Below are 27,936 nucleotides of genomic sequence, written 5' to 3' on the forward strand. Positions count from 1 at the left end.
AGTGTGAGGTGAATAGGCATAGTTCCTCAGTGATTCCGGAAGGCACTTTGTTACCTTTGAACATCTTTGGTAGATGTTACAGGTAGTCAGAAGCCATTTGAACTTCGTAGCTGTTTTCCCACGGAATATTGTACCCGGATAGCTACAGACAGCCCCGGATCGGGTAAGATCGACCAAAACATTTGACCAAAGCGCCTAAATCTGACGTGTGCGAGATCTCGCCCAAACCGTTGATGTCTTAATGCGAATCCGTCCTTAAGCGAACAAGTAAATATGGCATTATGGTACACGCGGATAGGGCTCCCACTCAAAACCGTTTAGTTACTATAATAAACGTCCCCATATATAGGTAACCATATTACCTTACCTTCAAGACACATCTATACTAATATTATAAAGCTGAAGAGTTTGTTTGTTTGTTTGTTTGAACGCGCTAATCTCAGGAATTACTGGTCCGATTTGAAAATTTCTTTCAGTGTTAGATAGCTTATTTATCGAGGAAGGCTATAGGCTACTTTTTATCCCGGTACGGGAAGCAGTTCCCACGGGATGCGGTGAAACCGCTGGCAGAAGCTAGTATTTTATAAAGGTATGGTTACCTTCAAGGCGCGGCTCCACCGCGGTGCACGGAGAGGCTACGCACGTGTATTAAGCTTCGCTTTGTAAGAAAATGTATGTGGTTGTGTCCACTGCAACCCACGGAGAGGCTACGCATGAATTGACGTCATTGATACACGCGTGGCTTGCTCGAATAGGCGGTTACATAGCTCAACGCTGTCAACGTGGGTCTACGTTTCCACCGGAGTACACGAATAAGACCCACGACTATGTACAGCTCGGTTATCGCAGAGCAGTTGTTGTAAGCGGTTACGTAGCTCAACGCTGTGAGCGTGGGTCTACCCGTGCGCCGTGCCACGCTATACATAGTCGTGGGTTATATTCGTGTACTTCAGTGGAAACGTAGACCCACGTTGTCAAACAAATGAATACACGCAGCTAAAATGCGCCGCGTGTCCGTGCACAGCGTGCACTGCGGTGGAGCCGCGCCTTCAAGTGGCATAAAGGTATGGTTATGGTTACCCTACTAAACTTTAGTAGGATAATCATACCTACAAGTGTATAGTTTTTGTGGGCATGGGGCATGTTGATAATAGACTCAAAAGCTCCTCTAATGAAGATTTGCTCATCCTAAAAAATAATAAAAAAAAATATCTACTTCAGTTCTCAAGCCATAGTACTTTCGAGTAAAATAGTATAATATAGATTTAATAATCGTAACGATGGAGGAACGAAGGATGATCCAGAATCTTCTTTTTCTTTATATCTATTTAACAAAAACAGCAGTGCAATAATCTTTTCGCGATCCATCTTACAAATCCTAAAAACACATCCAATACGGCTGACTAACTTGAAAGTATGGTCACCGTAACAAACGGGCTGCTGAAAAAAATCGCATCGCATGGCAGTTTTGTGTGGGCGCCAAAAATGTAGCTTTTCAATAGTGAAATAATTTTTCAAATCGGTAATTTCCTCTCTACTACATTATTGTATGTAGATATACTCATATGCTCTTACCGCACCGATTTAACCTACTTCAATTTATTGTCCGAGGCAGTAAAGTTATTAGATATTTTCATAAATATTTTATTTGTATTATAATTTATATTACAATCTCTTATTTGTGCTCGGCTTGTGCTCCGCTCGTGCTGGGCTCATCAAGCGTAGATTCACCTTAACGTAGAAGGTACAAAGGTCAATTATTTATTTCATACATATAAAGAGGTTCCATGTTAACATCGTGTTAGTTTGTGATATTGTAGGATGTAATTTCCGGACCTGATCACCAGATGGTCGTGTTTTTCATTAAATTAATACTGTATCCTTTTACTAGGGTCTACCCATAATACGCCACCACGCTGTTGGAGTCTCCTGCTAAAATGCTTACTAAGGCTCGGCGCCCAATAGCGGTCGGTATCGGTAAGGCTCGGGCGCCGTACGACGTCGTTTGGCGGTCTCGGGGCATTTCTGCCACCCAAACTATTCTGAGGCTACCCAAAATCAGCTACGGCGTCCTTAGGTGTACTTACGACTGCCGAGGCAGCTTTTAGGCGCCCGAAGCCGCACAAAGTCCCCGTAAGACGCGCAAACCCTCACCGATGCCGACCGAAAGTGGGCGCCGGACCTAAGTTACCTTAGTGCAAGTAATCATCTTCTCTGGCATAAAATGAAGAAATGCACGAATGTAAACCTTTATTTCAACAGCGACTTTGTTGACATGACGTATGTACTTGGAACAATATGCTCTTGCCAGATATATTACACTCACATAAAACTAAACTACAAGACCAGTTATGTAAGAAGTTGTTTTTTTATGCGACGACATAATAACAATGATAGTGCCATACTAAGTTTTGCAAGCAAAAGTAAACAAAAAACAAATTATACACAAAAGTAAGCCATGCTTGCCATGCCGAACGTGCCAATTCTTTATTTGCAAAAATTAATATTCCTTATATGACCAGATAAATAAAAAAGGGTCCCAACTTGAAACACCATGTCTTCATAAAATATGTTTATTAAAGTGATGGTATAATCTATTTTATAAGTGGTCGGGTCTTTAGTTTTAGCTTCCACAGCAGTTTGAGCAGCTACTCTTGCAACAATAGGGAAGTTTGTAGCGGGATTTGGAGCAGCACTTGTTGGGCACGCAGGGCACGGGTGTGCAGCATCGGCGAGGTGCGCAGGGTGACAGGCAGCACTTACGTGGAGAGCACAGGTATGTCGGGTAGCACTTGCGAGGCCTGCACGGAGCCACCGAATAGCACTTCCTGGGCGGGCAGGGAGCCACTCTGCAACACCCAACACACGGCTCGGGTACGCTACGACAGCGCACTACCGGGCAATTTTTTGCGCGATTATAGCAGGGAGATATAATTTTGCGGTGCGCCTTTATTTTAGGTTGACTGCGTATCTTGCGAGGCCTCTTGTATCCCACGGGGCAAGGTCGTAAGCATGGTGAACTTTTGCAAGGAGAAGTGCAGGGAGAACTGCTACAAGATACCCCGCACGACGAATGACAGCAATTTGGTGGACCACATGGTGCTGTGCAAGATGGAGGTCTACATGACGGCGGGGGGCAGGGCTTGCACCGTGGGCGTGGAGGGCATGGTCTGCATCGCGGGGACGGACGGCAAGGCCTGCAAGGTGAAGGTCGGCAAGGCCTGCAAGGTGAAGGTCGGCAAGGCCTGCATGGTGAAGGTCGGCAAGGCCTGCACGGTTTAGGTCGGCATGGCCTGCACGGTTTGGATCGGCACGGCCTGCATGGCCTGCACGGGGAAGGTCGGCGTGGCCTGCACGGTGAAGATCGGCATGGCCTGCATGGCGATGGTGGGCAAGGCCTGCAAGACGATGGTGGGCAAGGCCGACAAGGTGACGGTGGGCACGGCTTGCAAGGCGACGGTGGGCATGGCCTACAAGTCGAAGGTGGGCATGGCTTGCAACGTGGTGGTGAACAAGGCTTACACTTAGGCCGTGGGCACGGCCTATATAGTGATGCAGGTACACAAGGCCTGCAAGGCTTGCAAGGTCGACACGTTTTGCCGCAACATGATGATTTACCACATTTGCCACACCTCTTACAAGGCGGGGGTCGACAAGGCTCTCCACATGGCTTTTTACATGGTTTTTTACAACATCTAGCAGGCCTGCACGGAGAGGGGCGGCAAACTACCATCTTACATTTTGAAGGTCGGCAGACAGGGCTCAAGGCAATACAAGGCGTCGCACACGGCGATCCACAGGTAGATGGACGAGTTGGCGGCGGTGTCCATTCTAGCATAAGTTCATTCCTTGCTAGTGGTGCTCCATTCATTCTACGAATTACTAATTCAAAAACACCGCGTCGAGGATTTGTTGCGGTTGAAATCTTGACAGGTTCCTGTTCTTCTGATAGGGCTGCTGCAGCAGCAATACATCTGGGGCCTTGGCATGGTTCTCTTCCGTGCACAGGACATGGATCTTTTGGTCCAATTCTTATATGGGACACAGTCGCAACCATCTCTCCCTTTGCGTTGGGAATTGCACCTGGACATGGATTTTCCTTGATGGAAACCATTCTTCCGTTAGTGCTTGCACCCGAGGTCTTCTTAGTTTGTGCACCAGAAGCACTACTGTGCGATTGAGCTTGAACTGATGCCGTACTCAACTTAATTCCGTCATTTTGAGCAGAAACGCTTGATGTACGTCTTCTAGATCCCATCCCCTCCTTCTTTTTTCCGAAATAGTAAACATCAGAGTATCTTTCACAATTATTTTGGTATGACTGTCGCCTACTATCTTGATTTGGCGTAGTTAAACTTTGGCAGTTAGAGGTATTATTACTAGGGTTGGAAGTACAGTAAGGATTATAGCTAGATGCATTACTGCGTTTTGCTTGTAAGCATTTATTTACCGAAGCTGTTGCTTGTGTTCCTGAGGTTCGACGACGGCAGAAATCATTAAACAGCGTCATGTAGACCGTAGTTTCCTTTTTACCAAATATACTTTTTGATGCGTCCCTGTTGTATTTTTTCCGGAAATTTGAGAAATGACTGTAAGACTTTGATACGTAATCGATTTTGTCTGAAAATGAAACGCTGCGCCTCTTAGACCTGATGGTACACAGTGAAGCTGTAGAGTTATCTAATTTAGTTTGCATTGATTCAGTTGAGAATTTTAGTTTTTCTGGAAATGACTGTGGATACTCATCGACTACTGTCGTTGTTTCAGAGCATGGTATCGATGATCCTGTATTTAATAAATTGATAAAATGGTCTTCTACATGAAGTAGTGTCACTTCCTTGTTTTTTGATTTAATGTCCGTTATTTGATCTTCCGTCAAATCTTGATAAATCGGCAAGCTCGGCAGGGCACCTAGGATGAGTTGACGACATTTTATTCATGTAAACAATTAGTTAAGGAAACAATCTTTTAGCCACCAAGATCAATATTATAGATGCTTATAGAATATTATGAGCTACTTTGACAAAGAAAAACAAAACCTCTTCACTTGGGTAAACATTTAATCATTAGGTTGTTACATAACGTAAATTTAAAACGTTATTGTTTACGTTTGGAAGATTTTGAAGGACAACAATCTGGACAGGTGGCTACACATTGCGCAGTGCGAGTGTCTATCACGGGTACTACTTTTTCTGGCGTCCCGGTGGGCGTGATAAATTGGTATTCCAGTTTTGATTTTCGTCCTGGCATCTCTATGACTTTCCCAATACGCATTTTGATCACTTGATTTGGAAAGTCGTACACAACTCCGGTGTATTCCTCTGCCGTAGTGGGCATGAGCTGGGCAGGGTCGTCTCGGGCAACGTCTCCCACTCCGTCAGACGTGAAGTGAAAGTGGGCTCGTTGCTTGTGGTTCATACCGCAGGTGTCCGAAGGCATTTGGAATATGACCTTGTTCCCCGGCGGGCAGCAATCTGCACAATTTGGTGATTTATCAGGGGGAATATCGTAATGCAATTGGAAGAAGATAAATAATACAGATATATTACACAGAGATATAATTAATTTGGAAAATATAAAAAGTTGGTGATGTGTGATCGGTTTTAGTCTAGTGCATCGTCATCTTCTCCTTTTTCCTTTACACTTTTTTATTCTTCGCGAACAACATTCACAATCTGGTTCGGTTGCGATTCTCATATTAACTTTGCGAACTGGTGGCTTCTTGTCCGGCCCCTTAGGAGTAACGAGTTCCAATTCTATTTTACTCTTTTTATCACCCTGTACTGCAGTTTTAGCGATTTTTAGTACGAAGACGTCTTTATTAGGTGCGTCATTTTTGGAATCACCCCGGGCATACACTGCTTGCTGGCCATGCCTGGCTGTTTGGATACATCCTTCTGTGGTGCAAGTAAATTGCGTGCCTTGTGGCCGCAGACCTTCACAACATATGGCCTCAGACGGTATTGCCATACTTATTTGATTTTTTCCGCAGGGTGGTACGCAGGGCCCATCGCTGTGAGTTTTCGAATATGGATGTTGGATTGCACAGTGGGTTTGACTGATTTTCTTGATAATTGCTGCGCTGGCTGGTACTTTTATCTTTAGTTCGTTGCCACCCAAATTCGATCCTATCTCTTCAAATTGTTTACTGGGACCTGGCCATCAACAAATGGATTCTCATGCATTCAGATATCGCAAACCCGTATAATTTACATACTTTTAAATCATCACGTCCAGATATTATCCTTAATAGATTCTGGGGCCTACTTATGGGGAATGGGCTAACATTTATGAGAATTATTGAATCAAATTTTGTTTTAAGTTAAAGAATTTTGATCCAATAATTTAAAATATCATCATAATTTTATTCTCACCTTTGGGAACATGCAAACAATATGGATCCGTATTTCTGCAAACCATTGGTTGTTTTGGAGGTGGTTTTGGTCCAGAACAAAAGCAAGGATCATCTGGATCTTCACATGGCTTAATACTGTAAGGGTCTCGAGCTGAAAAGACGTACGTATGAAACATCTTATACCAACACTAAAGTCAATTCGATTCTTTTCAACTTAGCAGTCTTACCTAAAGGACAGATTCCATAACCACCAGCTGATCCTCCAAGCGTTTTGCAGGGAGCAATGCTACCAGATGCTCCGCTGGTCGCTGCCGCATGAGCAGCGCCACAAACACAAGGATCTCGAAAGGTTTGAAACTCCCTTCGAGGATTGCAAGATCGATCGATTATAGAAGGACCTTGTCCAGCTCTTAGATTAGGTGGGCCGCTTGTACCTTGGAATCTTGTTATTATTAATTTACCAAAGCAAGAAATGCGTAGGAACATAACTATTTCACCCGTCTCTCCACTGTCAGGGCCGACAATTCGAAATGAATCTTTCAAAGCTTCGTAGCTAACATTCGTGGGGTCTTCCAAAAACTTCTTACGCGATTGTACAAATTCCTTTGTCATATCTATAGTCGCTTCTCCCATAATAATTTTAGTTGGTAGGCAACCGCAAGGAAGTGACTTGTATACTGTTACTTTTATAGGGAAGTTACTCATTGCTTTTTGGATGTCTGCTTCTTGAAGCGAAAATAAACAAGACTTTCCACTATTGAACGTCTTAACAAAAGGCCCTCCACTTTTGGCTGAGCACGCTCCGGGATCATCGTCACATATTTCAAGTGGTTCTACTGATTGTGCTTCTATGGTAACACATGTTCTAAAGTCCTTGTCAGAGAAGCAGGGACTTTTCACAAATAGTACTTTGTCGATGAGTACTTCCAGGAGGAAGAGGCCATCATCCTGCTTCGCCATCGTAAGTTATGTAAGGGGATGGGATTTTTTATGTTTTATATTTTTTCAAAAGTGTTCAAACATATTTTAGAATTTTGACATTTTGTACAAACAAAAGAAGAAGGAAAATACCTGACACCTCAAGTGGACAGCCTCTTTTTTGACAGTGTTTTTGATAGATTTTTTGCTTTACGCTAGGAGCACAGAGGTATTTCTATAGACCATAGAGATGGGGACAAACACAAAAACAAATATTTATAGTGATAAAGGTACGGTATCATGCTAATATAGTTTTATAAGATTATGATATTATGTTTTAATATTTGTGAAATACATATGCCCAATGTACTAAATAAGAACGGTCGGAACGGATCGTAATATACCTATTGCTTCAGACACCTACAGTAATCTTCAGAAATAAGAGATAAAGGGAAGATACCTAGAACGTGTAATTTTTTTTGGGTAACTTTTTAAATCATTTAGGTAGAATAGAACGTAAAAGAACCGTATATTTAAATATATATTTTGGAAGTAAACAAAAAATGCACTTTTACATAGTATGCAATTTTTAGTATAAACGTATCCAGGCTACTACATTTCTTTAAATCACATCTTAATTGGTCAAGCCCTGATGACGTGGACGTGCAACAACCTTTTTGAATTGCACCATCACGAAGTAGAATATTTATTTATTCCTCATAGCGCCATCTATTAGCGAATAGCAAAAGCAACTATCATGGTTTGAACCCACTGTTTGAACCACACACTTGCTTTTGGCTTAACCAGGCTTAACCGATTTAGCTGAGATCTGGCATGGAATTAGCTTTATCTGAAAAAGAAAATTTTAGGTGACTTCTTATCCACTTAAGCAAAGTAGTACGTAGTTTCTTCGGGAGAAACCGCAGGAAACGAGTAGTATGCCGTAAGAAAAACACTTGAGTAGTTCATGGAACTAATGTAATTTGTAATCTATTTCTTATCTAAAAGAGGAAAATTGTATAGACTGATTACGGGTCTTGTTTTTCTACAGCGACTACAAGTCTAATATAGTTTTGTGTTTACATACAAAAAAAAATCAGGAACGATTCAACTGATCTATGAAATGTAGTCTAGAGATGACCATAGAGGCACAAATTGCTTAATAGTTGCAATCCTTCATAAACATTTTACACGTTAGAGTAACTCTGTCATACATACAAACTGCAGGTTCTGGCTGTCATTGAACATCCTTGGCAGTCGTTATGGGTAGTCAGAAGCCAGTAAGTCTGACACCAGTCTAACTCTAAGGGGTGTTGGGTTGCCCGGGTAACTGGGTTGAGGTGGTCAGATAGGCAGTCACTCCTTGTAGATCACTGGTACTCATCTGAATCCGGTTATATCTGGCTCGGAGGATGATGAGTAACTCTGTCAGTTAGGCTTGCACTCCAAAGCTACTGATATTGTCGAGAGTAGTTATCTCGGGACGCAGTTGGAACCTTGAGGAACAACTGGTAAAGAACATTTCTATTATATGGGGAAACAAGGTATTCAAGTAAAGAGAGGACTTAATTAAAATCTTTATTCTTAGTAGATAACCTTTTTACTATGTGTATATGTATGAAGCAATATTAGTTATCTTAAAAATATTATTTAGAAAATTTACGAATAATGCAATCGTATTTAACCGGAGGGTAGTTCTTGTAGTACCAGTTACAAGCTTCATTTCGAAACGGTCGGCCAACTCTGAAAATGGATTTATAAAAATTAAGTTATTTCAGTTAGGGCCAGTGCCTTTTTTAACTCTACCAGAGCGCCCTCGGCGAAATTTCTACGGCGCCCTCTAACTGCAATTTAAACCCATACGAAGAAAAAAACCGGCCAATAGCGTGTCGGGCCACGCTCAGTGTAAGGTTCCGTAGTTTCCGGAATTTAGCCCATACCGAGTACATAAGTGGAGTACATAAGAGAGTACATAAGGGAGTACATAAGAGACAGCATAAGAGGAGTACATAAGAAGAATACATAAGAGAGTACATAAGAGGAGTACATAATTCAGTTCAGCACTTTGTTTTTCAGCCAGTTCTAAAAGAAGATATGAGGGATGAAACAACGAAATTTTTGCCGGTTAATCTCAGTCGTAGCTGGCTCGGTTTCTATTAGATCATACATAGAAACCAACCTGTAGACTTTTTAAGAATTACATATTTTTATCACATATCATGAACAAACGGAAAATTCTGTAAATCATTTCTTAGTTTGTGACTAATTGATAAAAAGTATAGTTGGTTGCTAGTTGATTTTACAAGACTTACTCTTTCATAGAATTTCGCATTTCTTGCGCTGTCAATGTTTCTGTGAGATCGGGATAATTCCTCCAACGTTTTTGTCCTGGATCCGTTGCCCACGCCAATTGGAAGGCGGTCAAGGCCGGTATGTTTAAATTACGACAGTCACGACAATGGGCACTCAGGGGTTTCTGAAAAAATGCATTAAGGGTGTTTAGTTAGACAGGCTTACAAAGGCTCTTTTGTTGCACGCTGATATTGATTAACCTTGCATGACGTAAGTAGGTACCTACTTAGATAATGTGTGGACATTGTCTCAAAGTCATATGAGCTTCGGTAATTATAGCCTTCGCTAAACTGTTTTTTTTAATTTTTCATACGGGATCGATCGAAGCGTTAAGGACTATTACATGCAGCGAAGGGTAACATAATGCATAATAGGTAAGATTTTCTTACCTTACTCTCTTCGCTGCCGTCTTGTTTAAGTCCGTCACAGGCATGGCTGCGCCTGTATTTAACGCAGTCCAGGTCATACTGGTACGAACGAGGAAACACGTCCTGATGCGCTGTGAAAATTCACATTTTCTTATACATATATCAATTCTTTAATTTCTATTGAACATTTGACCGGCAAAAAAGTTGCTCTGTGGTGGTCATAACGCCAGACAGTCGTCAGAGCTTGTCAAGTCGCCTATTAGGGTACGTGAGGCCGCCAATTGGGGCAGGACGATGTGAGGTGCTCCCTTACATTACATACCTACTCTCTTATTAGTTTTTTTATTGTCCAAATAAATGTCTCAATTTTTTTACAGAAGAAAATTCTTACTTGGTTTCACAACTTTGGTTACCATGCCGTAATTATAATAGGCATCGTGTATAGTATAGTCATTGAGCCCTGGTTTATCCACCCAGAAGGCTTTGTCTCGTTGCACAACATGTTCTATCACTGCATCAGGTAGTTCACTTATTGTTGGCCTGTACGCATAAATGATATTTATTAAACTTAGAGGAGAGTACTAGTACGGGGCTTCGGGATAGTTCGAAAGAGTTACCGCGGCCCTAGTACATAAAACGCCTACGACGGAACACGACGGTTTTTAGTCAGCAAGTGTCTGACACTCCCTCACCGCTGCTAACCCACAGCGCACGTCTGATGATTTTGACGTCGTTAAAAAAGGAGTGTACTAGTACATAATTGAATTTAATAGATTCAAGGTCACAAATGCAAGCACGTTCATTTGTTTGACACGCTTTCGCGCTTAAATTGTTGAACCGATTGAGATGAAATCCATGTAGATAACGTGTGCTTACAGTTGCTCCTTCGAAATGACGATGTTCCAAGCAAAATCTAATCTATATAGCTCATTATAGGTGTATAAAGTAGTTTAGTATTAGCTGCTGCTATCAGTTTTGAAAAGATGGAATATGAGTTATGGTTGTATTTAAAATAAGTATAAAGACCTCAGTGGTACTTCTTGGAGTTCCTTGGTTAATGGTACCAGGTATTTTGCAATACTGTGCTGTGTTAAGAAGGGAGCACGACAACTGGACATACATTCATCATTGGTGAAGGTGCGAGAAACATCGGCAAGGGCATAACTGTAAGTAAATAAATATTACTATATAAGTAAGTTAATATTGTATAAATTATTGTTTCTTCGGAATCCTCAGAAGCGGAGCAGCGTGAGGAATCTCGGAACACCCTGAAGTTAGGAAGAAGGAAACTAGTTAACAAAGACGAGCTACCAGCACAAGCCACCGTTAACCATACCTACTACTTAAGAATTCCTCAATTTTTCACACAACCGTTGATGAAGAACTTCATACTTAAAACAGAAGCGTCCATTAGGTGCTTCTGCATCTGTTTCGATTTGATGGTAAGATAGTGGACGAATGTGTGCCTAACATAACATAACTGTACAACAAGGATCACATTGCATACCCAGTGAGTACCTATGACCGGGCTCATGAAAAATAACTGAAAATTTCATAAATATCAAATGTGTCTGAAAATAACCTTAAGTTCTGGTTTTATCCTTACTAATATCACCGATTACTATAATTGTTACTTCGTCTAATATTGCAAATGAGAAAATAACTCTGTCCGCCAATTGGGAGCCCGAAACAGGACATACCTATGCTACTTTTTATCCGATTAAGGTATTTCCCTCGGGCTGCGGGAACCGTGGGAACTGCTAGAATCAGCTACATTCATACTCTGACTACAATGACTCACCTATCTACTTATGTAGATCTACCTATTTACCTACTTAATGTAGATAGGTGAGTCCTGCATTTCAGACTACGGAGTTTTAGATACCCATGACTACAAACCGTCTTCTTTATGAAAAGTCTATGATACTTTTTGTTAAAAATAAGAAACTGGTGGGAGATGATATCATATCTCCCAAGTCTTGGTCAGTGGGTCGTCTCTTTTCCCAAATATGTTGAGCTCAGCTTCCAATCTGATACAGCTGAGTCTTACCAGTATTTTGTTGTTCTTTTGTAAGCATGATAATTGGCAAAACAATAATTACTTTCCAGAATCGTATCCAGTAAATTTCGCAACATTACTTGGAGGATTTTTTGGATGCTGAACTTCCATGGCTATCTACTTGGAATTTTAATTTCAAAATTGGTTTCAAATCATGGTTTTGTGCATTTGAATTTATTGCCAAAACGAAACTGACAGTTGTGATGACAGTAATCATAAATGTGTTGCTAACATGAATAAATTATTTTAGAGGTAGGTTCTGCATATAATATTTGCATGTGGTGTTTTTGAAGGCACCTAAGCAATTTTATTGTAATAAAGAATTGTGTCTTTCACCAAATACGAGATAGATACGGATGTATTATTAGCATTATATGAACGTGGTATGCAGATCAACTAAGGGATTGACCACCATTCCCAGTATTCTATATTTCAGACGATTAATAATTCAAAGAGATATAATTTTTCATTGGCCCGATAGAAGTAATGTCAAATTCTTATCCCTAGTAAGCAAAACAAGAATCACATCTCCCCTCAAAAAGTACACCGTTACATGGCGCTCACTGCAACACAGATAAGATGACGCACTTTTTCTAAGACACACAAATGTCTGTATGGCAGATAAACCGTCAGCTGCACAAAGCTCCATTAAAGTTAAAGCTTCATTAAATGTATTGCCGTCACTTTTTATCTTGTTGACAAAGAAAGAGTTAGCAATAGATTTAAAAAAGCTTTTAAAAGAAAAAGACGGTCACGACTCAGTAACTAAACACGGAAAAGACCGCGAATTTCGAAAATATACCCAAAATATACCAAATATATAAATATAAGGTTTGTACCTACCTATTAGTATAATGCACTATAAAAATGTAGTCTGCATCAAATTAGGCAGAATAACAAATTTAATTCTTAAGACGAGATTTTTTCCGTAGACCTATCGTCAAGGTAGTTAAGGTTTAAATTGTTGTCTTCAAATGCGCTCCAACGCGCTTCGGGCGGTGTGCGCTGGGCCTAAGAATTTTGGAGTGGAAGGGGTAATTCACGTCATTAGTTTAACATAGTATATTGTCAAGTACATATAGAAGACAGAAAATGGGCCCTTAAAGTAAATCTGACTTATCAAAGTGCACTATATCGTTAATCGTATGTTGTATCTGTCATTCCATCTCCAAAGAACGTTTAATAAACCCTAGGGTTCATACTGTTTACGTTCAGATGACGTTTCGTAAACATATGCCTGAATACTTCGAATGCAGTATTGATTTCAGCGAGACCAGTGTTGCTATAATGTCTAGTGCAGTAGAAGGAAAAGAGTCCTAAATAGTCGATTTTATGACAATCTCTAACCGTCGTACCAGAAAAACTTTTAAACGTCTGTTGAACACTTATCTAAAAAATGACAGATTATGATGTTGACTTATGGTCCATTTTGAAGCCATTTTTTTGGACAAGTGTTCAACAGATGTTTAACTTTTTGTAGTAAGGCTGTAATTATTTTAATTAACATTCGAAATGAGCTGTTACAATAAAATAAATAAGCAAATACCTACAAAAATTTCAAAATAATAACTTTGTAGTGGGACCGTGACAATAATACAAATAATGTTAAGTACCTACTACTAGGTAGACTGATATACAGTACTAGAGACTTCTAGATTTTACCTACACCCACCCAAACACTAAAAGCTTCATTTTTACCCAAATGCGGCAGAAAGAGATTTTTTGCCAAAAAAAAATATTATTGTTTACCAAACAACCTGACGACTCTAGTTAATTTTGTTCTTATTCTATTATTTTACTGCATTGACTTGAACCCGCATTATCATGCATGAGAAAAAAAAACATGGTGAGGAAGATAATGTTCATTATTAAATGATTCATTAAGAGCCGAAATACATGCCAGTCCTTTCAGCCAGTTCTGAAGAGATCGCAAAAGAAGTTTTGAATTCTCAGATCTAATATTACTCGGGAAGAGTGTAACTTTCTAACAGTGAAAGAATTTTTCAAATCGGTTCAGAAGTTTCAGTGCCTTTAGGTGCATACAAATATCCTCATCGAGCACGTTCTCATAGAGATCGCTCACTTAGGACGCAACCTTACTTTCCTTCAACAATAATACTAGAAATACGAATATTATAAAATTAACAGTTTCAAAAAGCATTTTTTGACAGTCAGATATAATAAATACTTTATAACTGGTTTTATTCCCATATCTTTTCTTGCAGGCTCCAGTTGGACTCAGTAAATTATGTTTATTAAAATTTGTCAATATTCAGGTAACTAGTGGTAACTTTGTATTCATTTTAACTCGATGATGATTTCAGACTTACATTACCTGCTGTTTTACTGGCATTCATAATTTTACACTTCTGAATATGCATAGAGGTCCACAGTCGAGTTTTTAGTCGACTGTGCACTGTGCGTGACTTTTTAGTCGATTACGGCTACCAGAGAGAATGAAACATTTTAACTTGTTGCTGAAATTACACTGGCAACACTTGAACTTGGCCTTGAAAAGTAAATAAACACAGTTGACAAATATTCCTTGCAGAGGCAGGTAGTTCCGGGCACCGACTACAATTTTGCGCGGTGAACTTGACTTTGCATGTGAAAAATGTAGACTTTTTTTCGTGTCTGTTCAAAAATACTGGTTTAAAATGGCACAATCAAGAATTATTAAGGAGGGCTGGATGACATTTAAAAGCCCCTTCGACGAGGGTTGGCTCCGGGTGAGCTACACTTGACTTATTTTTTAACTTTTTCATCTCATTGCAATGTTAATTTCTTGTTATAAAAATTCGAGACGCTTTAAAAGTGGTATACTAATAGATGCTAGCCCACAATTAATTCATGATGTTAATTAGTGTTAGGTTCCGCCAAAAATTATGTAATAATTAACTTAATCATTTGGATTAATTTTTAATTAGATTTGGGTAACTCTAGCTATATTTTATCACATAGTTAGGACTGCGAAAACAAACGCAATTAAGTTAACGAGAGGGATAGCCTATTAGGCTCTGGGCTGCTTTACTAATTTCTAGATATTCACAAAGCTCTTCAAGCTCGACCTTGTAATTGACCCTGACACCATGCACTGTTGCAACGAGGCCTTTGACTCTAACTTAGTGTCAAAACTGTTTCCATATTACAATAACAAATCAAGATTCGGGGAGCTATAGACAACTACCGATAAACAAAGCCCCCCCAACTACCTTCATCGTCGACTTTTTTACGTATGGCTCATTAGATCCTGTCATAATATTGAGTAATTGAGTGTATAAGCAGACACTGGCTACTGTCGTCAGTTATGCAGTGTGCCGGATGACTTATGACCGTGGCTTGATTCCTTAAGGGTGTATCTCCATCCTCCGAGCCTTTTTTCCCAACTATGTTGGGGTCGGCTTAAGGGTGCATCTACACGCTGCAAATAGCTTGCGCATTTTGTATCACATGCGCAGGTTCCAGTATTTTAAAAACGCGCGGTCCTAGCGACTCGCGCATATACCAAAGCAAAATACCCACCCGCCTGCTCTTGTCAGTTGTCACTTGCGCATGTTAACTTGCTCCAGCTACATGTAGACGTGTAGACTCACCCTAAGGGTCCGTTCAAACAGACCAGCTCGGAGAGCATCGGCGCGCATTTTTCTTTTCACACAGAGGAGAGCCGATCGGCTGCGCGACCATAAAAGAGCATACAATCGGAGCCAAACCTCAAGAAAAAGTACGCGATCGGAGCCGGTCGGCTCCTCTTATTATTTCACACCGAGCGCCTTCGAGCATTCTTAATGACAAATTGCACATCCAAAAATAAACCTTACTACAAATACTAAGTACTCGATTTTCAACGTGTTAAGAATTTGCTCTTCTCTCTTCTCTTCTCTCCGAACCGGTCTGTCTGAACGGACCCTAACTGCTAATGAATTTACAGCATTATCCAACAGCATGTAGTTAGAGTGAGAGTAGAATATGCACGTGCTGTTGCATGTGGCGTTTGCAAATACAAAAGGTGTTTTTCGAAAGCGTATGATAGGTTGCCTTGGGTATTGTTATGGTGGGGTATGACAGAGAATTGTGTGACTGGGAAGTATGTGAAGTTAGTTCGTGCCATGTACCGGTAATCCTGTACTTTTGTCCTACCGTCTGCCGGCAAATCCAACAAGTTGAGCTACCACCTTTGTTGAACCACACAGTTGAACCACATTTGGGGTGTGATTAGTCCAAGTTTTGAAGAGAAACCAAAGAGGTATTAATTGCAGTAGCTTACTGCAGACTGCAATCGAGGCCGTCGTGCAATCGTCGCCTCAATTCCACCATTTTTTTATCGATTCCCGAAAAAGTCACGTCGACCTGTGTCTCTTTGCGGTTCGCGACACATCTGGGAGATACTGTGGTATACACGTACCTGGTTTTACTCCGAAACAAGGACATTAAAAAAATGTTTTTAGGTATACTATTACTATGATCGATAAGATCACGCCTCATGCCAAATGTTAACTTAGGGAAAACACCAAATAAAACATTTTATATTTGAATTTCCCGCTACCAGTTGAAGCATTCGCCACTAAAAGTAAACAATCTTGATATAACTTTTTATTTATAAACACAATAGGCATGATGACAAAGAAGATGGATCAAAATTGCCCCACGTCCTATAACAATGTGACGTATCTCAAAAAAAAGATAAAAATCTTTAAAAAAATATGGCATACTCTCTAATTTATTTTTTTTACACCTTCATATGAAAAAAATGCTTTAAAAATTGTTCAGGCGCCGTTATGAAAACATCGTTCATAGGACTATTTATGGACTATTTTACTAAATTATTTTTTTGTTTGATAGGGTATACCTCACAGGTGGTCCCATAATCGTCAGGTCAGGATCTGATGATGGAAACCCTGAGAAATCCAGGGCAACTTTTGAAAGTTGTAGCCATGCGCAGGATAAAAACTTGACTATAAGGTGTATGTCTTATAACACTATGCAACAGTATAGATTTGGAGCTGACCTGATGATGGAGACGAAAGAAGGTCGAGGGAACTCGACAACCGAATATGTAAACTACCTCCTGTTTGTGCTTATATTGTTTGTATTGAATAGACCTTTGCAACAGTGAAGGTTTGAAGCTGATTTGATGATGGAGACCAGATAAGGGCGAGGGAACTTGACAGCTGAATATGTGAACTACCTCGTGTTTGCGCTTATATTATTCGTATTGATGAGAACTTTCCACTTATGCGGATAGTGACAATTGTGCTTGTCACTGAAAATCCAAAAAAAAACTTTTTACAATAAAATAAAACCGACTCCCAAAATCACTGAAAAGTAAAAAAAAAACTATTCTTAGGAGCATTGGCCTAGAAGTCGGTGGGAAAATAAACTTAGGTACGTCCATTAGACACCGACTTCTGAGGTAGTTCACATATTTTATTGTCGAGTTCCCTCGACCTTCTCTGGTCTCCATCATCGGGTCAGCTCCAAACCTTCACTGTTGCAAAGGTCTATTCAATACAAACAATATAAGCCCTAACACGAAGTAGTTTACATATTCGGTTGTCGAGTTCCCTCGACCTTCTTTCGTCTCCATCATCAGGTCAGCTCCAAATCTTCACTGTTGCATAGTGTTATAAGACATACACCTTATAGTCAAGTTTTTATCCTGCGCATGGCTACAACTTTCAAAAGTTGCCCTGGATTTCTCAGGGTTCCCATCATCAGATCCTGACCTGACGATTATGGGACCACCTGTGAGGTATACCCTATCAAACAAAAAAAATAATTTAGTAAAATAGTCCATAAATAGTCCTATGAACGATGTTTTCATAACAGCGCCTGAACAATTTTTAAAGCATTTTTTTCATATGAAGGTGTAAAAAAAATAAATTAGAGAGTATGCCATATTTTTTTTAATATTTTTATCTTTTTTTTGAGATACGTCACATTGTTATAGGACGTGGGGCAATTTTGTATGGATTGTGATCCATCTTCTTTTTAAATTCCTTTGTATGATGTAGGTATACGTCTATTTTATATGAAAAATTATTAATTTTAAGAAAATGCGAAGTTTTTTTATCAAATAATTGCATTTTTCTCTGTCCACTTTGAATCCGGCGCGAAAACGCTTGTCAGTGTCATGTCGTCACTTGTGACGTCACGACTGAAATTACAAGACGCAAGTAAACAACGCTCGTGCAATAATTAAGTTTTTTGTGTTATTAAATATGAATTCGAAAGTGCATAGGTGTTGTGGGGTCCCCCAGTGTAAGAACACATCTCAAAACAACTCCTGATAAGTTATTTGTGTACGTTCCTCACAATAAAAAAATACGAAACAAGTGGCTTAAACTTGCAAGGCGAGATTCAAAAGCAATATTGCCCAGGGTACAACTTTATTTTTGTGAAGATCACTTTGATGTAAGTTATTACATAGTTCTCTAGATTCTAGCATAGTTTATAATGTAAATAACTATTTCGAGGTTAGGTTTCATCTCTCATTGCTGTTATATTACGCATTTTATTCATATCATGTATTTATATGTATGTGTTTATTTAAGGAATTATTTATAACTAAAATTGTTTTTAATTAAACTAATATTCTAACATAGAAGTTTTTTTAATTAAACTAATACACTTAAATGGAAGTTTTTTTAATTAAACTAGTATACTTACATGGAAGTTTTAACATTTCTAAATTCAGCTGAACAAAAATCTTTATTTGATTTTCAAAAACTCTCCCAGCATTATGATATCCATTCTAGGCAAATTAGCGCTGTTTGCCTTAATAAATCCGGGCTCCATAACTCGTGTTATAAACAATTAATTAAAAACAAAGATTGCAATGGAAGTTCACAATAACGAAATGTGACGTTCGCGCACTTTCGCGCGAGTTGTTTTCAGAGATGACGTCACGAGCTCTGATTGGTGTTCAAGATATCATGGCGGATTGCCTTATTTCGTAATTTTATTTTATAAAAATACATATTAATCACATTATTAATAAAGAAAACAATGCGCGTTTTATATTCCAAGCTTCAAGTTTAATTTAATAAATATATTATTTTAATGATTTTTGATTACTGTCATCATGCCTATTTGAAACTTTTTTAAAAATCCGTGTAAGAAACATGAAAATCTGTTAACATTTATTATTTTAAATGTTTGGTCAATACGAACTAAAAACAAAATCTTTTAGAGCATTTTAATAAAAAACATTATATTCTACTCATTCAAACAAATAGTTAACGGTAGTTTTCTTACCTTACTCCAAACTATTATTCTTAAATTGTCCACATATTTTAACTTTCACGTTTAAAACAAATAAATTATTATTTACTTCTCATTAAGAAGTCACATTCTCTGTGGTCAATTTTAGGCGATTGTTAATTCACCGATTAGTATCTGTGGTTGCTAATGCTTGCAACATTTTGTTCTGGACTGAATACGGAAAAAATAGAAAAATATTGGTGGCAGTGGCGAGGTGAACGTTTATAGCTTGTGAATGTTACTTATTCAGCCTCACAGTAGCAAAACACAGTTAAATATGTAACTTATTTTTAATTGTAAAGCTGTCACTGTTGATAACATGTCGAAGAATATAGTTTTTGAAGGGTGGTTAACAAAATCTCCACCGAACAGGCGTATTTGGCGAACGGTGAGCTCAACTTTAGCTTGGCATTTTACCTTTGTTGACAGAGTAAGTGAATTGCTAGGAATAAACAAAATTGCTCAATTTTTTTTATAAAATTGAGCATGTTTGATGGCTTTTCAACGCAGATACTTGACGAATTTGTGTAGTGTGTTTTTTTGCTTATTCAGCGTTGGCGAAGGAGATGGTTTGCACTGCGCCAGTCGGGTGAACTGCCTGGGCAATATTTCCTAGATTACTATGCCGATAGAAACTGTCGCCGGCTCAAGGGCACCATCGACCTGGACCAATGTGAGCAGGTGAGTGGAAACTGTCTTTAGTATATACTTAAACGGCCGTCACGTAGCGAATTACTAAAAAGTACCAGTGAATATGTTTACAAAATCTCCCATTTCTTATAAAGATATTGATTTCTATGCTAGACATGTTTTTGTTACCATTTTACTTGACCTGGTTACTCAAGTGTTTATTGTTTGTAGACATCTGGACACATGAGAACCTTTATCCTGTTAATCTTTCAAATCCCATGACATTTATTGGAAAATACTAAAAGGCAATTTGTGCAACCAGCAGTTCAGATTGCTTATATCATAATGTGAAAGAATTCTTACATTTGACGGTTAGCTCTTACTTTTGATAGAATATCTTATGTTCTACATAACATAACATATTTAAATAATCCATCTTTTTCCTTCATGCTACATAATAATTGTCTGTAGCCTATAGAATTCCCATAAAATTCAACAGGCTAGTCACATTGAACCACAAAAATTGTATAATTTCAACGAAACTACAAACATATGCTATTTTGACACAAACATAGTTAATTCATCAAGTTAGTTTTGAAGTACTTATACAGTATTTGAATCTTTGATTTATAGTCAAAGCTTTTTCCTTGTCAAGAAAATGTCCCACATCTTTTTTACTTTAGGGGATTGTTATTTCTTGTCCATTTACTTCAGGCATCAAGGCCCAAATCAATACATGTTACTGTTACAGCCTTTTTATAGTCCCACTGCTTGGCACAGGCCTCCTCTCACTAGGAGAAGGATTGAGCATTAATTACCATGTTTGCTCAATGCGGGTTGGTGATTTCAGACTATGTTTAGATGTTTTCCTTCACCTTTTTATCAGCCATTGGTGTCCAAGATATACTTAGAAAGTACATACAAAAGATGAACTAACCCACACCTTCATACTCGAGAGGTTGGTTCTTTACCCATTAGGCCACCATGACTTACAATACCACATATTTATATAAAAACTTAAACATACTTAAATATATAACATTAATATTATTTAAATCTTACATAAAGTGTCATGTTTCGTTGACTGGTAACATATAGCTGGTCATAAAGCCCGCAGAAATTATTAGTTCAATACTTATTCAAAATTCAATATGACTTCGATATATTTTTTTATCATCATCATCAGCCTAGCGTTTTTCCAACTGTTTTGGGCTCAGTATCCAGTCAAACCGGACTAGTATTTTACCTCCTTACCCAGATAATCTCCTCGTTTGTCAGACTGACTTGGCTACTGATGACCGTGATGACTATTTTTAGATAGATAGGTCATAACTTGCTGTCACCGTTTCAGCTTATAGATTATTCTAGTAAAAAAATAAAAGTTAAAGTAATGATCAAACTGCCATCATCATAATAGTCAGTGTAAATAATTGAGATGATGATGGTTCGCCATCACAGAACATAAGAATTAAGCAAACCATTTAAATTATAATGTAAGTATATAACTATAATTCTTTTAATTGCAGAAGTGTAACTGTATAAATGTACCTAATATATACAATAGCCGATTGGCATTTAATATACTTTTTGAACGATATACATTCAAAAAATGGGCCTAACAACTAGAAAGAAAGTTGATCTTAATTCTGATTTTTCAAAATGTGTTCTTGGATTTGGTGAATCATAGCCCAGTTTCATTAGACAATACATGCTTTATTCCAAATTCATTTCATAGAGATCTAGAAGACATATCATAGAGACCTAGACTAAAATGTGAAATCATCAACCCGCATTGAGTAGGTGTGCTGATTAAAGCTCAATCCTTCTCTGTTTGAGGAGGCCAATGCCTTGCAGGCAGACGATGAAAAGTCTGATGGTGATGCCTTAATTATCTAGCTTGACTTTGCGTCCGGGATTCTACTAAAGACTATTTATCTTTCTATATTTGAGTGTTATTGCATACATATTGTATCATACCCTTAAAGACATCACAAAGTTTAGTTACAAATTCATGTACCTGTAACTTAGCATGTATCTTAGATTAACTTTTTTAAGTTGTTGAATGCCTACCGTGTAAAGATTTGCCATAAAACGATTACACAGTTGAAAATATTTTTAGTTTACTTATGATTTGTTAGCGTTCATTTCAAAACAGTAAATAATTCTGCAGTGTTGCAACCGTAAATTGTTTTACCATCAAAGGGAAAAACAAAATATTGCTTTTGCAATAGTTGCCATTTCAATTAAAATAGTATTATTTTAAATAAATAATGAGTCATGGCAAAAATGATGGAACATTCATATAGTTCTAAGACTTTCTGACCTTCAATATTATATTAAAAACTAACAATGGAAGCGTTACAGGAATACTAGGAAGATCAATATTTTTTACTTAACGTTGTTTCCAATGCCCTGGATGTCTATAATGAACACTCGCTACTACTCGTATTTCTTGTGTATATTCATTTTACTCATGTCATCAAGCATGTGTGAAGGATGAATTTATTTTATTATAATATGGATATGTATTAAGAATCTGAATTACTTTTGCCGATTCAGGGCATTTTTTCCTTAACTGTGACGATTAACATTTATATTCTGTCATTACAGCCTTTTTGTATGAATATCATATTAACCGTAAATTATAGTTATACTACCTGATTTATTTTATTTTATTTTTATTCAAAAGGAACTCAATGACTCAATGACTCAATGACTTTATTGCATTCCATAATGTGTACAGGCTGGTGGGTAAAATTAAAAGAAACAATTATGGACCCTGTCGGGCACAGCAAAGTTAGTTTTTAGAGGAGAGGACGAAGAGCGCTTTTTAAACATAATAATATTGAATTAAATGTAGAAAATCTTATTATATTTAGATATTTGAGTAGGTATTATTTCTGTGTAGATTTATTTACATTTTACTTATTTATTATTTATTAAATTTATATTCGTTTATTTATATATTATTAATTTATATTATAAATATTCTATATTATGTATTAATCGTTATTAATTATTTTATTTATTTATATTTATTTATAAATTAGCTGTAGTTATTTTTTTTATTTTTTTATTTATGACTCAATAGTAAGAATTTAATTAAAGGTATTGCACGGTGAGTAAGGTAAATAAATTGATATATTAAGTACTGCTTGTTTATTCCAGTTATCCTAGTTTCCCTAGTTGTATTTATCTTTGAAATATTCGTCAATTGTGTAGTAGCTTTTATCTAAGAGAAATCGTTTTAGTTTATTGGTAAATATATTATTTGATTCAGTGTTTTTTATGTATTCTGGTAATTTATTGTAGATTTTAATGGACGTAACAAACGCACTAGAGGAATGCATATTTAATCGTGAGGTTGGTAGATTGAGTCTATTTCCATGTCTAAGTTTGTGTTTTGTTTGGATGTCTGCTCTTTTACTGTAGAATTGTGGGTGCTTCCTTACAAATTTGCAAATTTCAAATATATAGAGGCAGGGTAGTGTTAAGATGTTTAGTTTTTTGAAATGTGGTTTACATGAGTCGGTGTCTTCAATGTTGGTTAATATTCTTATAAGTTTCTTCTGTATTGTAAATAGTGAAGGTGCGTCTGTACTGTTACCCCACAATATTACTCCATATTTAAGCCAAGCGAATGCGTACGCATAGTATGTTACTATTGCTGTTTTGAGGTCTGTTGTTTTCTTTATTTCTCTGAGGGCATATGTAAATTTAGATAGCTTAGTTTTTATTTTCTGTATGTGTGGTTTCCAGTCTATGTGTCTATCTATGTCTAGGCCTAAAAGGGTGAATTTATTGACTATTTCTAATTTCGATCCTTTGTATTCAAAATTAATATTTATGGGGGTTTTTTGTCGCGGGTGGAAAGGAATTATTTTTGTTTTATTAAAGTTAATTTCAAGGTTGTGTTCGCTCATCCAATATGTTGTAGTGTCAAGTATAGATGTTAGGGTTTGGTTTAAATTTTGGTTATTGTTGCATGATGTTAAAATAGAGATGTCGTCGGCAAATAATACGCTTGTTTCGTTTATGTAGTTAGGGAGATCATTAATGTAGATTAAGAACAGTAGGCAGCCTATAACACTTCCCTGCGGTATGGAGGCGTTTACGGGTATGTTTTGTGATCTAATTAGTTCTATGTGTTGTGTTTGTGTATTGTAGTGTTCGATTTCAACGACTTGTTCTCTGTTTTTTAAATATGATGTAAACCAGTCATAACTTTTTCCACGGATACCTATGTTGTAGAGTTTATTTAATAATATATCAAATTGTACTTTATCATAAGCTTTGGTCATGTCTAATAGTAGTCCAATAGCGTATTTTTTGTTGTCAATAATTTTAAGTGCTTCTTGGATATACTTGTAGACAGCCAAAACTGTGGATCGGTTCTTGCGAAATCCATTTTGGCTGTCGTTGAATATACTATATTTTTCGCAAAAGGCATAAACACGGTTACACATAACTTTTTCAAATATTTTTGATGCTGTTGGTAGTAGTGCAATTGGACGGTAATTGTTCGGGTCAGTTTTATCGTTTTTCTTGAAAATGGGTTTAATGAGTGCCTTTTTGAGTAAGTCAGGAAAGACACCTTCTTCAAAGGATTGATTTAGGAGTATATAAAATGGCAAGGTTAGTTCATCAGCGCACTGTTTTATCAGACTGGGTGGAAGTTCGTCAATTCCGTGGCTGTTCTTGTTCTTTAAGTTTTTGATAATTATATTTACTTCATAAGGATCAACTGGGTTAAGATATAGTGTATTTTGTGTAGTTAAGGCTGTCGGTAGACCTTTAGGTGTACTGCCGGTAGATGTGGTAGCTTTCCCACCAATGGAGGCAAAGAAATTGTTAAAAATGTTGGCTACTTCTTGCGGTTTCGCCGTTAACTTATTCTCGACTTGTAGTGATATGTTATGTTTCTCACTTTTACGTTTTTTGTTTGAGCGTTCATTTATGATTCCCCACATTGTTTTTACTTTATTATTCGATTTTGTCATTTTATTTTTGTAGTGTAGTTTTTTAGCTGTAGTTACAATTTTCTTCAGTATTTTTTCGTATTTTTTGTAATAATTTGTTAATGTAGGATCTTTTGTTTTTGTTACTAATATTTTTAAGAGTCTTTTATTAATACTAGATTTCTTTATACCGGCAGTGAGCCAGTATTTCTTATATTTAGTTTTAAGTTTAATTTTTATTAACTCCAACAAAGGATACACCTTACATGCGTAATTACAAAAAAGTTATTTATAGATTTGTGCTCCTTCAATTACAGGAGAACACATCATGCATACATCATCTTTAAGTTAAAATGATTTCCGCGGTTTAATCTGCATTCCAAAATGTATCAAGCCTATTTCCCTTGGGGATAGTCTAGCTTCCCAAAAGTTAAATATTTTTTCAAATCGGTTCAGTGGTTTCGCAGCTTTTTGGTTAAAACTGTGTACAAACAAACAAAAATATGTTTCCTGTTTATTATACTAAAATAGACGACCTCTTTTGAATTGTATTGTCATTTATTTTTCTAACCATAGAGGTTGTAGTTCTAGCCAAAAGTTTGTACACAGGCTTAAAACCTTTTTTCCCTGAAGATGCCATTAAGTGTCAGTGACGTTTCGCTAGAGTGACAAACAAGGCTTCTGCGATTTTTTTGCATCACCATTAAAATTCAACAAAATGCTCGGTAATCAGAGTTTTCCGGATTATACATAGGTATATTGTCGACTCGAAATTATTATTTTTTATGTTTCATAAATCAGTTAAGATATCGACCGAGTACATGATAGCCTAGCACAAAATACATATGCAGTGTAAACTCCATGTAACGCAAAAACTCCCTAAATCGTCCAAATCAATTGGTTTTAGTTGTTTTAGCTGGTTTTCCATACACTGATACAATCTCTCCATTTAACGCCAACTCTATATAACGCTATAAAAAAGCACAGTCTTCATTGTCGTTATATGTAGTTTACACTGTAGATTGTTTTCGTAGCTCCTAAGACGACCCACTGACCGAAATATTTTGGAGAAAACAAATTCTTCATAGAGGTATGATGTTTTAGGTGGATGCTGGTCTGCATATGGAACGCCAGGGCCAGGCCCCCTGCAATACAAACATGCGTGGATCCGTGTTCACGATTCAGACACAACGACGAACCTACCACTTGGAGGCTGAATGCGAGCAGGAGATGGAGAAGTGGGTCGATGCAATCTGCCGCGTCTGCGGTCTGCGCGCCACGGAAAGTGCAACCCGCACTCCTGCTAGAACCAGAGTCCAAGGTAAGCAAGGTCAAAGTGCGTTATTTTTTGCCGAAAGAAATCTATATGATTATGAAATAGAAAAATTATGCTATGCAAATAATATTTGACACAGAACAAAAAGGAAGATATGCAACTTTTTTATTGCAAAATCGTCAATTTTACCGAATTTAGATGATCTAATTCTGTGTCCATAATTAATTAACGCTGAATGATGATAGCGTCCCATTGAAAAATCGGTCCTAAAGTTATAATTTTCATATTATAAACTGTCAAATTTATTTTATTATGACTGATTTTTATTTACCACTCTAATATGTGACAGTGGAATTAGAGCCAGAGTAAATATTATTTTCAAATAATTGCACTCTCAGGATCTAAATCAGTAGCGTACCTTCCTTACGTTCAAGTCGTACTAATAAAACAGTTGGGGTTCAAAACATTAGTTTCATAGGGAAAAAAATAAATTTCCCATATCTGTGACCTACGCCGACTGTTTGTAAAATCTTCACTCGCTTCGCGCGCGTGTGGTCACATTAAATTCTTCCTTAGCTATGTGGGAAAAGCATTTTCCTTGTTAACATGCTATTAAGGTAAAAATACGTAATAAGTTAATTTAAATTCATCTCACTGTATAGGTTTCTATTATATCTATTTGTACTTTGTACAATTAACACTTGATGCGCAAAGGTTATATTTTGTCAGTCCTTCCAGGAGCACTAAAATGACTGTTTTTTTTCACGATTGGCATTTCGAGCGACTATGACGAACTGTTAATGTAATTAGCACAGTCGCACTACCCTTATTTGCTACTTGTGGACAGAGCTTACTCCCTCAGAAAACAGGAAGATGTGCTTTCCCTCCACTGTCAACTTCAGAAATGTATAAGCACTGACAAGTCACCTTTGCGCTTGGTAGCGATTCGCAAAAAAGCATAGACAGAATTAACATCTAACCCGATTTCCTGATTATATTTTTGCAACTTATTTAACTACCGAAATATTTTGTCCTAGAATCGATAGAGCTGCAAAGCCTAGGACCTAACTTAAAACCAGGTATTAAGTAAATTGTTATATAGACGAGAAGCTGCTTAAGCATATGGTACCATCTTAAAGATTCCGTCAGCGAATTGTTTAATGGCCAATTGTCAAAATGGAAAGCAAGAGAAAACGCAGTTTAATTTTATTTAGTCTCCATGTTTCCTCTAAAAGTAGAAAGATATTATCTTATTTTAGAGCATTAGGTTTTTTAAATCAGTCCTTTGACTGAATAAAGCCACTCAATCACACGGTAATACATTGCTCGGCTATTGACTGTAAGGTTCTACATTTCACAACTACAAGAATCACTTTCCTATTCACTATTGTCAAAAAATAAAATCATTGTTAGTCAAGAAATGAAAATATGCGCTCTTGCTATTTTGAAAACTGGCTATTGATTTTCGGAAAATATAACAATATACTTTACACGTTTTCTATTTATGCAATGTTTTTATTTTATTTTAGGCATCTATCATGTAGGGTACAGTTGAGTCATTTTCATTATAATTAGGTATATGTTTCGTTTTGACGTGATCTCATACCTATTTTACCTCAATTCATCTATCAACGTGGACCTTTTAATAGATTTCATTTTGAATAACTTTTTACATATGTTTCTTATTGTCATTTAGCTTAAGTTCATTCAATGATTACGTCAGCGAACATAAGGAAAGATCTTGCATATCCCTTCCTGGG

General features: G+C 37.4%; 3 protein-coding genes across 7 annotated transcripts in view; 1 reads left to right on the top strand and 2 right to left on the bottom strand.

The window, feature by feature from the left end:
* Positions 1–1,675: 1,675 nt before the first annotated feature.
* Positions 1,676–7,315, bottom strand: LOC124645150. The gene is made up of 7 exons (XM_047184909.1): positions 6,583–7,315; positions 6,375–6,506; positions 5,673–5,936; positions 5,109–5,474; positions 3,423–4,785; positions 2,764–3,047; positions 1,676–1,731 (listed from the first exon to the last, which is right to left on the bottom strand). Exons 1-7 carry the CDS (start codon positions 7,313–7,315, stop codon positions 1,676–1,678), a joined length of 3,198 nt encoding a protein of 1,065 aa, XP_047040865.1.
* A 1,604-nt stretch (positions 7,316–8,919) lies between these two features.
* LOC124645377 lies at positions 8,920–12,163 on the bottom strand. The gene is made up of 6 exons (XM_047185180.1): positions 12,096–12,163; positions 11,020–11,157; positions 10,385–10,533; positions 10,015–10,124; positions 9,586–9,749; positions 8,920–9,016 (listed from the first exon to the last, which is right to left on the bottom strand). Exons 1-6 carry the CDS (start codon positions 12,161–12,163, stop codon positions 8,920–8,922), a joined length of 726 nt encoding a protein of 241 aa, XP_047041136.1.
* Positions 12,164–19,461: 7,298 nt separating this feature from the next.
* LOC124645196 overlaps positions 19,462–27,936 on the top strand; it is a 33,910-nt gene continuing 25,435 nt past the window's right edge. For 2 of the 5 annotated variants that reach the window (XM_047184964.1, XM_047184965.1), the window contains exons 1-3: positions 19,462–19,742; positions 19,844–19,993; positions 26,005–26,221. In XM_047184964.1, coding sequence (XP_047040920.1) covers positions 19,632–19,742; positions 19,844–19,993; positions 26,005–26,221 — 478 coding nt within the window. In that variant the 5' untranslated portion in view covers positions 19,462–19,631. The remainder of the gene's footprint in view (positions 19,743–19,843; positions 19,994–26,004; positions 26,222–27,936) is intronic. The other 3 variants (XM_047184966.1, XM_047184967.1, XM_047184968.1) reach the window with 3 other exon arrangements.

This window comes from Helicoverpa zea, chromosome 31 (assembly GCF_022581195.2).
Source record: "Helicoverpa zea isolate HzStark_Cry1AcR chromosome 31, ilHelZeax1.1, whole genome shotgun sequence".
Lineage (NCBI taxonomy): Eukaryota > Metazoa > Arthropoda > Insecta > Lepidoptera > Noctuidae > Helicoverpa > Helicoverpa zea.